Raw genomic sequence first — 15,158 nt, forward strand, 5'->3', positions numbered from 1 at the left:
AATTGTTTTTAATATAACCATATAAAAAATATATTTTTCAAAAGTAAGCACCTAGGATAAGCTTATAAGATAATTCCCTATGTTTTAATTTTAAAATTCGCATAACTTATAGACCTGTTATAAATTTATTTTCCCTCTCTGTATCACATTTGTCCTTTACCATTTTCCTGCACATTGTTACACAATTCCAGTTGCCATGCCAGTGGTTTAATTGTAACATTAAGTCAGTTAATTTGCTTGCATAATGCAGGCTGCAACCAGAAGCGAAAAGTATCTCAATTAACGGAATCCATTGATGGGGTCAAAGTACCATGGCCATCTATATATTCCGGCCAAATAGGTCAGATATATCTATAAATCACACCCCCTTATTTTTGGGACAGTCAAGTGTGTAAATAGGTACGACAACTGACAACTGCGGAATGGAAAATGGGAAACGAAAATGGACGTTTCAGGGATGTGCAATTTTAATGAACTTTTAAACGTAATGAAAGTAATTTTCAAATTGCAAGCTCGCCGACAGAGGAAAGCCGAGAAGGGCAGAAGGCATGCGGCTTAACTTATTTTTTTTGCCCCAGTGAAATTCAATTGCGGCAGGAGTCGAGGGCTGGCAACTTTTGTGCGTCCTTCAGACAGGCAGGTCCTGGCAAACCGAATATAACCCAGACCCAGACCCCAGCGGAAAACCCGCCCGAAAAACCCACCGGGCCGGGGCACTCGAAATGATTTCGAAATGGCATTGAATGTAGCATTTAATTTGTGCGCCACAAGCGGCGGCGATGAGGATGAGGATGGAGTGGTCGGTGGTCCTTGGCCAGGTCCGCTGGTCCTGCTCAGCTCATGCCTGCTATTTATAACTGTTTATTTGCCGTGTGCCATCCGCGGTGCACTGCGAGAAAGTCTAGATGGCTTCCAAGTTGCAGCATAATTAAACGCGAATTCTTTAGGGGAAAACTTGTGTGTGCATTATCCATATTAATTTACATTTCCAAGTAAAATACGAAGAAAACCTAAAATCTTTTTTTAATTTAATTCAGTTTCCTTTGATCTTATTGCCTGATCTGTACATATGCTTTTCAGGAAAAATATTTCAATAGAGTATTTCCAGATGATGTAAATTTCTTAAAGGATTACTAAATAAAAATCTCACATTTGTAATGATAGAAAAATGTATTAAATTTTTATGACAAGTTAGAAATATTTTTTATTTCTTTATTACAACAGTTAAGATATTCTTTTTAAATGATAAGTTTATTATTTCATTATGCCAAGCATTTAAATATTTTTTTTCTACTGTTTCCTTTTTTCTCTGCGTGTAGCTGCAGTTCGGCATCTGTCTGCCACTGAAAGGGATTAATTAAACTGACAACTGACGTCTGTGGGTGGCCGCCGCCCTCTGTGAGTCCGCTTCGTTTGCAGAGTCCACAGTCGACTGTCTTTGAAGCCCGGAGTTCGGCATAATTAGTTAAATGTGCTTGGCCATAACAATGCGGAGAGCTAGCCATCACCGCCCGCAACTCTTTGGGACCTGGCATTTATTTTAATTGAATATATCCCGCCATAAAGATCAGCGCCAGCGATGAAGAGAAGTTCTAATTGCCAAAATATGTTATAATTAGACCCGGCAAAAATGTTAAATAAAATTAATTAAGTGAGCAGCGGCGACGGCGGCGGCAACAAATCAGCCAAGGATACCCAGGCGGCTGCTTACATCTATTTGCAGTTAGTCATTTTGAATGTGTGTTTGCCCCAAACACACACACAGACACGTTGGTATATGTACTTTATATCATTCCCCCATTTCCAGTTCCATCCATCAGTAACCATGCAAACTCGCATGCGAAAAAAGCTCCTGACGCTCATTTGCCAGCAATTAAGTGCACAGAAAGAGATGGAGACACTCATTCGAAGTGGCGCCATCTGAACTTTGTCGATATGCGAGTGTATGTACAGTGGGACCTCTAAAAAAGGTTCTTGCATAATTTAAGATATCTATTTTCTTAGCTTATCATATATGATGTATCTATGTCTCCATCTTAATTATTATAGTTCTTGGAGGTTGAGCAAATATATTTTGAATGCAATATTGTTTGCTCGTGTGTGTATATTTTTATTATTATTATTATAATGGAATTAAAAAAATGTATAATTTAGTCATTATCAACTAAAAAACATATAATTTAGTCATTATCAAGGACTAAATTATATGTTTTTTAGTTCTATTATAATAATAATAATAATATACACACACGAGCAAACAATATTTCTTAAAAAAATATATTTGCTTAACCTACAAGAATTATAATAATTAAAAGAGATGGAGGATACCTTTATATTTAACCTTTTAGCCTTAGCATTTTTTAAGTTATCCAAAAAAAAATCCAAAGGTACATGTTCCTTAAATGTAAATTAAAAACTTCTTACATTCGAGGGCCCACTGTGTTTGTGTGCCCCCATCCCTATAACGAAGCCAGAAACTCGTGTGCGCGCGTGTGGGTATTTTAATTAGAAACTTGTACATTTTGCCTAATTTGACAAATTGTTTTAATATAGTGAGCAAACTTTTCGGCTACATAGCGTCGCAAATTAGTTTTTCCGTTGCCCGGGAATTGGGTCGACCTGCCTGCTGATTGAAAAACCCATCGCGATGCGGCAACGAATGCAGTTTAATGGGCTGCGCTGAAAGTTATGCAACATTTTGCAGGATTCATTAATCCTGCGGATTATTAAAATGGTAATTTCACTTAACAAAAAAACTTACAGCTCTTAATTGTTTCAGTTGGTTGATTGAGAGGTTTGAAAAAATGTATCTCCGCATATACGAAGGAATTTGCGTAATTACTATGCCCTATCATAAAACGATTTGCGGTATTTTTGGTTCTTTTTTAATAGTTTTTTACAACGATATGCAATCTGCTCCCAATTCCTGATATTTATAAACTCGTATATTTATCAAGTATTTAACCCAATATCGTGCTGTATATTAATTGCAGTTTTTGATGATTTTTGCTTCTCTCTATATGCAACCCCAATTCATCATCAAACGGATTATTTTTGGCCATGGCAAAATAAACAAGAGATTTGCGAGATTTTGCTTGCCCAGATTTTACTTTATAGTTTGGGGCGTTGTTTACAATAGTTTTTGGTACTTAGTCAATTGAGGCAATTGCCAGAATGTAAACTAGAAATTGTAAAGGGAAATTAAAGTGTTTGGCCGAACATATTAATTTATTTGAGAGTGAAAGATTTGATTTAGAAAAAGTACATACTTTGGAAAATTACAATGGATATATAGAAGAATAACTTATTCAATTTATAAATGTAATGGAAAAATGGATCAGATTTTAGGCTGTAGCTGAAGCTTCAGGATCTGGTTCGTCTTTGATGGTTAATTTATCGTAGAGCTCGTTGAGTTGATCCTTCTTCTGAACCATACATAGGGCTCGTTTAAAGCGATCCTCCCAGGCTTCTGGATGGGATTGGGCCAGCACCTTGAGGGTGACTTCCACAGCTGCCTTCATGTCCTTTTCGGGGCTCTCGTGGTAGAGCAACAGCAGATCCATGGCACGTGTTACGAAAGCAGCCCAGACCTCCTTTTCGTGCTCCGCTTCCTTCTCCAAATCACTGAACTTGGGCTTCAATTTGCCCACAGCCAGAGCAGCCAGGACACGAATCCCAGCCGAAGGATCATCCATGCGCTGCATGGTGGCATAAGCCAATGGTTTCAAGTCCTCCACAGACATATTCCGGAAGTAAATCACCGCCTTGATGGCATAATGCCGTGTGGTTACATTACGATCTTCGAGTAAACCGGGCATATGTTTGGCCAGAGCAGGTAAAACATCCACAGCTTCCTCCTCGGCTCCCTGGGCCAAAGCACACAATGTAGCCATGGCCAGGGATCTCATGGCCTCGGCATTCGATCCAGCCTTCCACGTCAAATAGGGCTCCACAATTTGCGATATGAAGTCGTTCAATTTCTGAGTGCTGCTTTGATGATCTACATCCATTGTCTTCGACCAAAATAGCGTTGCCATCGAGAGACTGCTGAAGATCTTCACTTGAGCACTATCTGAGCAATGCTCAAATACCACCTTCACTTTTTCCATAAGATCATCTATGTATGTGGCTCGAAGGAGGCACATGTTTATCAAGCCATCTAGCAGCATCACAGGCTCAGAATTATCATCCAAACTAGCATCCAAATTTTCCACATCTCTGAGGGCCAAATGGAACCAACGTTCATGAATTTTGGCCACCGTAGTTTCTTCGAGCTTGACAATTTTTTCAATCAGCATTTGACCTCGATTGACATCTTCGTTTCCGTTGCTGTTGAGGGAATAGGATAAGGCCATGACCTTAACGCCACTTACATAGACTGACTCGTAGAGATCCTGCAACTCATCCTCTTCCGCTTTGAGCTTCTGTGACTTATCCACAATGGTGTCCAAGAGTTTGAGTATATAGAGTTGGAAGCCTGGTTTCAGGGTGTGCGAATAGTCGGTGCTACGCAGGAGCTTGGCCAACTTCATCAGCTGGTCGTAGGTGCCACCCAGGGAAGCGCTGAACATGTGGTAGAAACATCTCATATAGGACTCCCGGGCATTACGCTCTAGGCCATCGAAACCATGATCTATCCAGGCATCGTATGACAGTAAACGACCCATCAAATCCGCCACCTTGGCAGCTTCCGCATTGACTTCTGCCACAGGATCGATACAGGCATGGGCCAAATCCCCGTAGATCTCAAAGAACTTGGCTGTCATGGCAGCCTCGGCATGTAGGACAAATTGATACAGGAGCTTCAAGGAGTGCAGACGAACATTATCCTTCCAGTCACCAATTTCTCGGGTTATAAGTTGCAACAATCTCAAAGAACGCTGCACCAAGCCGCGACATCCTATAGTTGGACGCTTGACATCCTGTGGATAGTTCTCAGCTGGCAGATCGCTGATCTCCTGTTGCGTCATCTCGGCTTCATTTTCATCGAAATACAGTTCGCCGCACTTAAGCCACTGGGGGTAGATGTGATTCAGAACCTCCGGAGAGTCGTCTTTGAGGCAGCACAAGACCAGGGGTAGGATTCTCTCAAAAAAGGAATAGCGATCCAAAAGCTCCAGTAGCATGAGGATGCCCATCTGACCGACTTCACGACGAACCAAGGGCATTGTGTCCATTAGGAGGGGGGAGACCTCGTTGAAGAGCCTCCTCATGCCCTCACCACTGGCGTCTATGTGAAGACTCAGTCTGGCGATGGCCTCAACCGCTGAGATCCTGGCCTGGGCATGTTTGTGATTCAACATGCCATAAAGAGGTACCAATAGAGACTCCGTAAAGGGACGCAGCTCCTGGGTCTCAGCCACTCGAGCGAGACTAACTATTGTGGAACATCCCTCGCGCTGAACAACCGGATAGTCATCCTTGATGGACTTGATCAGAATTTTGACCACCAGGGGATAGCACTCCCTGAAGACGCCGACGTTACCCATCTTTGCATATTGGCACACCATCAAATTCAGCTGGGCAATGTAGAGCAGGCGAATCTCCTCGCTGGGCTCCACGGTTTCGGCTTTTCCCATTCGTTCCGCCAATGTGGAAACCACATTCATAAGGTGGAAATCCATGGGCGGCAGTCGGTTGAGAAAAGCATTTACCGCTTGAACGGCATGATCGCGAACACTTTCAAAGCGGTCATCGTAGGATTTCAATAGATGTAGGTATAGTTGATCGAAGATCTGGGCTATATTCTCTGTGGTTACGTTCTCCGATGCATTTTGTATCTGGTCACGCAATTCTCCCAGAACGTTGGTCTTCAGACGGCGGTCAGTGCTCTGCAGCTCCTCACAAATCTTCTGGGTATCAATCTCAAAGCCCATGGTGGAATGATGTGTTATTCAACTTAATTTATTATGAAACAAAAAATATATCTCCTCTTATTCCTTCAGACTTATATAGATGTTCATCGGGCTCCTTTAAACTCCAATTATGTATCTTCCGCACTTCTTTACCGCAGTTCTGGTTCCGGATTTTAATGCTGGTCTACCAAATTCAATTGGATCTCTTTCTTTTGGATAATTTTAGATATAATGTAGGTGTATGTTCGAGTTTTAAACAGGTATTTATGTTTTTTCTTTTGTTTCAAGGCAATTTACCATTCAAGTTTCAGGAATTTCGGTTTTTGTAGATTTTTTACTTAAAACTCTTTTGTAGAATTCGTATATCTCATAAATTACGTATTATATCTTATTTGATTAACGTTTATAATTTTCTTGTGAATATTATTGTAGTTCTTAGCTTGAATTTGTGGGTTTTTATGCCGATATCAGATATTTTTGGTGTTTTCTGGGGCGGATATAACCCTTCACACTAATTTTTTGATCTAAACAAGATTCTCTTCAGCTCCAGAATCCCGAAGATACTTTTGGCCGGTTGCTTGAGATGCGTGTGATTTTCAGTTAGCTCTTTTCAGCTGCAAAACGAGAATGTTTAAACGTTAATCAAACAACAAACACGCCGGTTGCTATGACTACACAATAGATAACGCACTCTCCGGGTTTTTCCTACAATATTATTGTTTATTTCGCCTAAACAAAATTACCCGACAACGTGCCGCAAACAAAATGCTGAAACTAACAGCTGATTTTGTGCTGAAAAGTATTGTAAAACCTGGCAAAAAGAGTGCTGGAAAGCTTCGATATGGCGCGAATTTTTAAAAAGCTCTTCGTTTGTTTGTATTGCTGTCGTTTATTTACCCAGCTAATTAACCGGAGCCATAAATGAAATTTCTCTGGAAAAAAGCAGGGGAGCGCAGGCAGTTTGAGTTTGTCTTTTATGAGTTCGGCTCTGGGCGGCGATCCATAAAAGTTTCTGTTCTGGGCCGCTCGTGGCTCATATTCGCTTATCTGGGGAGCGGGCTATCTAATTGCGATGTCGTTCCTTATCAACATCAGTCCAACAGAACGACAATATCTAAGATTGATTGCCGCCACAGCGGTTTACTCCCCAAGCGACCGACCGAATGGCAGACTGACTGACTGACTGATTGACTGATTGAGGGTGTTTGATGGAGGGAAATCACATAAAATGTCTATTTTTATCGCAACTTAATTGCATTTGTGGGTCACCGATATTAGGGTTATAATGAGCACACACGAAGAATTTGGGTTTGGTCGCAGATAAGCAGAGAAATGGCACTATCGATATCGAATGATATTATAATTAACCGATTTAATGAATCTCGTGGGAAGATCTGTCCCTTGAAATTTTTAATTTGATTTAATTTGCATTAGTTTTAATAATGAACACATGCCACTATAGGCTGAGATTGAGTTTCATGATTAGCATACATTTTGTTTACAATTATGAATGATAAGGCATTAGAAACAAGTTTTTGTTTTGATGAGGTATTACAAAATATTTAACAAGAGCATGATCGGGAATCAAATCTTTTGCCAAGGTGCTCATGGTATTAAATTAGATTTCTCAGTAAAAATGATTATCACCAAAAAACAAGAGCATTAATATTTATTGTAAAATGTTTTTATTATTAATGTTAAAAAATACATAATCTCAATGAGATTAAATAACAATAAATTCTCTTTGAACTTGAAATCGATACAATGTATTTGTTATCTTCTTCAACATCTAACTTTGACAGAGATAATTAGAAATACCAAATTGAGATAATAGAAATGTTGCTACCCAAGAACTCATATATGGTTTTGCCCATATACCATACATTATTTTAATGTTATGATAAGGTATAAAAAGTTTCTCAACGCTATGATGGACTGTGGGAATTTCAAGATCGCCCGTTTTCAACTCGTTGTGAAAGAAAAGGGAACCGTGTATAATAATCCGTAGATTGTGAAGTATGCAGCCTGACTGCTATCCGATGTTGATCTTTCCATTTGAATTTCATTTAATGCCCGTGTGTGTGGAATATTTTTTCCTTGTTTTTATTCAATTTCCCTTTCGTTATCCCATCTGTAGGGTTGTGCTGGCTAGATTGGCGTGCCCAGTTTCGCCGGGCATATTTTATGAGCGTTTCTTTTGCTTTTGCTTTTGCTCTTACGCTTGCTCCCTACCTACTGTCAAAAATTGTTGTTGTCATTTTTATTGAAAGCCAGCGCGCCGGTACAGATACAAAGATACGTCGGGGCAAACACACAGATACAGATACAATGGCGAACTCATAAGTTTTGCTGCTCCCATTTGTGTGCACAATTCGATTCCATACCTTTTTGTGTGCGACGGCAGGCGGCACACGCTCCAAAGCAATTAAGCGCATGAATCAGGTTCGTTCGGTTTTCAGGGCAGGGCAATGTATCTGAGTATCCGAGTATCCGTCCGCGTTCCCCTTGCATTTGTATCTGTAGCTGTGTGTGTGTGAGTGTAAAAAGCGGCATGCGTTTTTTTATGGGCAGCAGAGGGGGGCAGACACCGGCACAATAAACTTAATTGATATGAAATGAAGTCATTTGGCAAAATCACTGGGAGAGTAATGGACCGCGCTCATTCAATTTGATTTGATGTCGGCCAGTTCGGCTCGACAACAAAGTTATTCGCATACAGCCATGCTGTGCAAATTTATTTATATTTATTTTTATATATATTTTTTTATCGGCTTTTCGAAAGCAATTGAGCATATGCGGTATTTACATACATCTGCATATATGCATCGCACATGCATGCGTTTTTTGCCCAGGCCAAAAAGGAGTTTTCAATTAAAAGTTACATTTTTTTTTTTGTGCGCCAGCAAAGTGCGGAAGCCGTCCGAACTTGTTTGGCCAGTGGCTGTCTATCCGCAGATAAAGCCAAAAACCAAGCAACTGGCTCATAATGGTCATAATTATTAATTAGCTACATATAAGCTGTATCTGCCGTTTCGAACTCGGAAAAACTCGCTGGCGGTTGCAATTTGCCCCGCTGTGCGAGCACTTAAATGGACTTGTTACCGCTCCGAGAGCTGAATGCTAAATGCAAATTCGCCAATTGATATTGATTGAATTGCAAGCTGCACTGGCACATGCAAAGCCCCTGGCTAATTAGTTTTATTTTCCAACTGTCCGCTCAAGTGAATGACCACGAACTGCCGACTGCGTCACTTGGACTGGATTGATTTCTCGGAATCGCTGATTAGAAACGCTCCTAATGGCTTGACTTTTGTCGCACTTTTGTGCCACAACTGAGATGATGTCAGTCTCTGGATTAAAACGGGTCCCAGTCCTGCTTCCGGTTCCCCGTTCCTGGTTCCCTTTTTTCGCCTTATAAAGTGGGTCTACGACATTTCGTATTAATGTGCGCCGTTTAATTGCGTGACTCATCTGCTGTAATCGCCGTCTGCCATCGTCGAGCGAGCTGGTTGCCTGGTTGCCTAGTTGCTTATTTGCCGGAGCTGTCTGTTGGGTACTTGTAAGTCTACTTTGAGGCACCGGGGATTGGATCCGGTGGCTTGAATGGCTCTTTGAACTGGTCCCGCTCGCCGACTCTTTCGGCTCGTAATTAATAAACAACTGAGGTGACTGCAAAATGAGGGAACTGAGTGTCCAATTGATATTAACAACTTAAGAACGATCGATAGTGGGCCAAAAAAGAGAGACCTAATCGTTAAGCTTTTGTGTTATAATGTTTTAAAGAAGAATAGGTACACCCATCTTAAGAAAGTATAATGGGCAATTATTGCAAAAATTGTATATATATTTAAACAAGGTATTTTATATTTTTTCAGACAAATTATTAACAATTTGGTGGATTAATTTATCTCTGATAGTAGTTTAAAATATAAAAACAAGGAATATGGTCAAGAATTCATAATACAGATTGCTTATAATTTTAAAAATAATATATCATTAATTAAGAATTTTACCCCATGTCTATACAAATCAATTAAACATTCAATAACTTGATATTTTCAATTCAGCAAAGAATACAATTTTTATTGAGCAATTATTTCCCCCTTGTATTGAATAACTGGTGATTAAGCATATCAAAAATGTTGAGAGCCGATTAATGGGCTATAGACCCATTTGTTTATGCATTCTGTTTTCAATATGGGCATTGCATTATTTTCATTATTTGTTTATTCTCGTTATTAGCGTGAAAAATGCAGGCAAAGGCAGCCCGAGTGTGATTGTAATGAGAGCTACAAATGCTTTTTCTGTTTTTGCATATAATTTTTCCTATTTACATTTTTGCGTAATCGCCGCTGGGCCCATTCAAATGCCAAATGGCCGAGCTGAGCCCGTGTTCTGTTTGTGCAGTCGCATAGTTTCCACCGTATAGCCTATGCATACATATATACAGATCCAGACTGACCAGTTCCAGTTCCAGACTAGGCTATTTCATGCCATGGCAATCCAATCCGTTCATTCATCGCGTCAAGTGTCAGGCCGTCTGTCAGTCAATCAGAAAACGGTTTGAGTAACAATTTAATTAATTTCAGTACGAAATGCGGACCTGTTGTGCCACAGATATTAGATATCATAGTGCTCTCGCACACATAATTCTGCCGCTCTGAATGGAATTGCCTTTTAATTATGCCTAATACTCGTGACATGACTCAATTAAATGGCATATTCGGACGATGACTGGTACAATTCCAGAAACTGGAGCCCATCCCCAAAGATATCTGATTCAGATGGATATTCAGAACCCGAGCGAAGGAGAAAGCTCGTTTCGCACTCATATTAGTTTCTGTTATCTCACTCGGTATGGTAATTAACACAAGCACAGAATGTATCTATGAAATGAATCAGCTCGTACAGTAAGCTAAGAACAGATTGAATAGTGATGACAATTTTAAGGAACTGTAATAAAGATTAAGTGTACTTCAAGGAATAGAAAACTAAATATCGTAGCATATATTTCTATAAAATGGGATATATATTTTTGTATAGCAATGGTTTCCTAAAAAGATTCTATGGCTGGTATTTTAGGGACCTATTGATTACCTATCTCCCCAGAGCCCCTCGATTTTCGCTTGTTTATACTTATAAATGCGCAGTCATTGATAATTGGGTTTCTTTGGCATTATTATGTGTGCCCAATCATTTGTTTACATTCCGTATAGTTGCGGCAATTGACAGTGCAATGTTTCCCCGATTGCGATTACTAAACTGGTAATAAATGGCAGAGTGCTGAGGCAGGCCATATGTTCAACGACAAGGGGCTTGGGAATGGAAATGGAACTGGGAATGGGACAGAATAAATACGAATTTTCAGCACATTTTACCGGAGTCATCAATGTACAGGAAACACCAAAATCAACAACATTTACAAGAGCTGGCAAAAAGCAGCGGCATCATCATGAAATTGAAATTAATTATATGTCAACAACGTGATTACAGAGAAATTTAACTAATTTGATATCGCTGAATTATACCGAGAGCTAAATGGGTTGATAAGATAAGATTTTAAGTAATTTATCGTGTTTCGATGGTCAATTAATTTTGAATCGTATGCTTGACTTTCTATTTGCACTGATATATTAGAATGCGAAAATATAGAGGCAAACAAATAACGGTTGACATTTTTATAGGGGGCTTAATTAAAAAAAAATTGGGTCTTATCTGATGTAAAATTTTTACTTTTTTTATATTTTATGACATTGCTGATGGGCAGATCCCCATTATTTTTAGACTTGCCATGGTGATATCACATAAATGTTCAAAAAACTGATTGACAAGGAAAAAACAAATTTATTAGACATGTTGCAGTGGAAAAACTAGGGGTAAACCTTATTTATTAAGTATAACTTCTCTTTTTATAAAGATAAAAATCGTGATATGACACTATTTAAGTAAATAAAAAAAAACAAAAAGATACAAAATTTAAAAACGCTTTTTTTTATTCTTACCATAGTTACTATTGCCCTAGAAATAGATTAAATGTTGTGAAGCTTGCAGTTTGTAATTGAGATTAATTCTAGGGCTAGAGGTCGAAAGCGTACTATCAGTGAAAATCTTTGTAAGTCCCCCAAGTCTGTTAGGCCTAGGTGTAAGTACTAAAAAATGAATTCCACGTGTAAATAATGTAGGTGATTATTGTGACTGAAAGGCCGTAAAAACAAGTCTGATTGGCTGCTTATCTAGACGCAGAACCTTTGGCCTTGACCTGACACTGGGAATTCCGGGAAATATGTGGCATTTTGAAGAACTTGTACTTAAGTGATGGCCTTTTGGCCGCTCACAACGTTGCTTACCTTTTGGGGGGGCCACTCGGGCGGTTTTCAATGATTGTATCCGAAAGACTCAAGGTGGTGGGTGGAAATCGGAAATCCAATTAAACGATTTTACTCCCCTCGCCGTGTTGTTGGGTAAACGGTTTTTATGGTTGAACTATTTATAGTTTGGCTTTCAAAGGTCACCGTATGTGGGTGGTGCTGGTGGTATTTCCGCTTCTTTTTTGTTATTCAGTTTAATTTCTTTTGGTTTCCTTTTGTTTTCACTTTTTGTTGTTATCCTTTTCCAGCTCACTTTTTACTCGCTGACGTTTTACACGGCTCGTTGGCCTCGCTGCTGATTATAATCCTTAATTAGTCTAACGAGTTGCAAATTAATCCACTTTCCCTAATTAAATTGCCTTTGCCGCGACTATAGAAAAAACACAAAACGCAACTGCCAATGGCGGTGTCATTTAAAACCAATAAAAAAAAAAACAAAATAAACGATACAAAAATTGACAAATGAAAGAAAAGGAATGAGGGGGCGGGTGAATGGAAATGTAATTAATTCATTAGCCTGCCAATTGACAATTATTGATTATTGTTTTGCCTTTGCGTTTGCGAATTAATTTTAATGTATTTTGGCTGGCTGTTTTTGAGTTTAGCTGCACAGTTTGTTATTGCCCGCACGTCGTTCATTTATTAAATTTTTAATTATTTTGAAATGCGTTCTGGTTTCATAATTGGCAGCCCATTGTCTCTGCCATCCCGCTCGCACTCACATCGCTGCATATAATGCCTTTGTAATTTAATTAAATATATTCGTATTCATTTATTTATTGTGAAACAATGTGCAAGCCAGAAAGCGACCTTGTTTTTGCTTCATTTGTCTTGTGTTCGCTTCCAATTTGGCCATTTGCCTCGTTAAAATATTGAAAATGTGGCGAAATTTTTACCATTACAATTGTATTAGCCCAGGTAATTAATTGTGACTAGAAGATCTGCATGTTTAAATACATTTTCTTTCCTGAGTAGCTTGAACAGAATACTTTGTGTATTAAAATGACGAGAAATAAAAGCAAGAATTCATGAAATACAATGACAATGTCTTGGCGCATAAATACCGACGGCACTGGCTAATTAGTTGGTGAAATTTAGGTGAGGCTTAAAAGGGGGTCAGATCATCTGATTCACTGCTTTGCTTGGCATTTAAATGCGTTTTTGTTTAATTGTTTTCTTTAATTGAAACATTTTTATAAGCTTTTTGACCGTTCCGACCATAATGACGTGAACTTTTCGGCACTTAAATGGCAGCTTTAGCGCTTTATATCCATTATATAGTTATTTGTTTACTCTTACTTATTTATATTTATTATTAATGCGAACGAGCAGAGCGGCAACGCAAAACGACAGCATTTATGGCTGGGTAGCGTAATTAATGGGAAACGAACACACGGCCGACCATAAAGTGGACTTCAATTACGATTGAGCGAATGCTTTATTTATAACACCTTTTTGCCCACTGAATTTAATTGAGTAATTGAAATACTTTTTTTGAAAATGAAAATTTCCTTTTTTGCACTCGCTTCATAATTTATTTATGAGCGAATCTATATTTGTGCCAGGCCAAATGAAATGAATTGAAAATCAATTGGCAGCAGTGCGGCTGCGTAACCTGTCAGCGTTGTTCGCGTTGACAAATTGCCCGCCGAGCGTGCGAACCAGCAATAACAAAGGCGGGGGGAGGAAAAAGATACAAAATGTGGGCAAACAACAACACTGGAGGTGTGAGCGGCCAAAGTATCTTGCAGATACACCAGCCAGCAATTAGCGTCAATGGGTAGAAGATGCCGTTTTTGTGGTCGCCAACTACCGCTTTTAAACTGCTGACCATATAAACTTGATAACCGATTGCCGTCGGTGGGAATCGAGTGCCTTGTCGCACAAAATAAACAAATTAATGGTAAATGCCAAGCGAAAATCATAAAAGCAAGAATCCCAGAGCGATATATAAATATAGTATTTATATATATATATGCGTGTGTTCGTATTATAAGATATCGCCTAATGGCGCTTGACGTTGCTCTTGCCGCGCTAATTCCTTTGACCAGCAAACGCGACAATAACAAACAGACGAAATGCTAATTAGTTTCATGTGTGACTAATGGACACAAAAGCGGCACAAATACACACGTTCCTTTCGTTTCGTATCGTATCGTTCGCACAGAAAAGCAGCTCAGATACAAAGATACACATGCGTGACTTCTTTTCGTTGTTGTTATGATTGTTATTGCTGTTATTGCTGTTGTTGTTGCCGTGGCACACACTTAATTAAAATAGTACACTCTCTCTGAGGGGGTCGATTGTTCAGCTTTACCATTCTCAGTACCATTCCTTGTATGGCCTCATGCCTAATTATAATTACGTGGCGCGTAAATTGAATTTGACTTTTAGACCCCGCGGGTCAAGCGATACGATTGTTACCGGCGAACTCTTCGGTTATGGTCGAGTATCTCGACCAGAAAGCACCCGAAAAATGGCTGGGAAATTATAGACGACGACGACAGTCCGATACGGATACCGAAACACCGACCGGGACCACGACGGCAGCGATTCTGAACGACTTCTGAGTGCGAGCGCTATAAAGCACGAAAACGACGTTGTCGACAAACGACGACAACAGCAACGACTGTTGCTGGTGTTGCTGATGTTGCTGGTGTTGCTGTTGCTGCTGCTGTTGCTGTTGCTGCTGCTGTTGCTGCTAATGTTGCTGCTGTGACGTTGCTTGTGAGCCGCCTGTGTGAACTGCGCCGTGCAACTATTTAACGACGACTGAATGTGGCAATTATGTATCTAGATACATTTTGGCCAAACGCGTCGCGCGTCTGTTTGTGTGCGGGGGTTGCTAAACGAGGGAACCATCATAAAACATATTACTATAATTACAATTACGGTGCGCTCAGAGAGAGAGAGAGCGGGTGCGATAAGGATAGAG

At 39.7% G+C, this 15,158-nt stretch overlaps 2 protein-coding genes across 3 annotated transcripts in view; both read right to left on the reverse strand.

The window, feature by feature from the left end:
- Nucleotides 1–12,336, reverse strand: part of LOC119549314 (homeobox protein abdominal-B) — a 42,991-nt gene extending 30,655 nt beyond the window's left edge. Inside the window, exon 1 of the mRNA XM_037857292.1 lies at nt 12,203–12,336. The gene's annotated coding sequence lies outside the window, so the exon portion shown is untranslated. The remainder of the gene's footprint in view (nt 1–12,202) is intronic.
- Nucleotides 3,170–12,340, reverse strand: LOC119549307 (dynein assembly factor 5, axonemal). Of its 2 annotated transcripts, none has more exons than XM_037857268.1 (2): nt 12,203–12,340; nt 3,170–6,469 (listed from the first exon to the last, which is right to left on the reverse strand). In XM_037857268.1, the coding sequence occupies exon 2, from the start codon at nt 5,874–5,876 to the stop codon at nt 3,345–3,347; it is 2,532 nt and encodes an 843-aa protein (XP_037713196.1). In that variant the 5' UTR covers nt 5,877–6,469; nt 12,203–12,340; the 3' UTR covers nt 3,170–3,344. The 2 variants fall into 2 exon arrangements, with proteins under 2 accessions (XP_037713196.1, XP_037713206.1); XM_037857278.1 differs by lacking the exon at nt 12,203–12,340 and adding an exon at nt 6,547–6,565.
- Nucleotides 12,341–15,158: the final 2,818 nt, after the last annotated feature.

The sequence above is a fragment of the Drosophila subpulchrella genome, chromosome 3R (assembly GCF_014743375.2).
Source record: "Drosophila subpulchrella strain 33 F10 #4 breed RU33 chromosome 3R, RU_Dsub_v1.1 Primary Assembly, whole genome shotgun sequence".
Taxonomy (NCBI): Eukaryota; Metazoa; Arthropoda; class Insecta; order Diptera; family Drosophilidae; genus Drosophila; species Drosophila subpulchrella.

Coding starts and splice junctions, on each gene's coding strand:
- LOC119549307 (XM_037857268.1), bottom strand. CDS start 5,876: ATGGGCTTTGAGATTGATACCCAGAAGATTTGTGAGGAGCTGCAGAGC.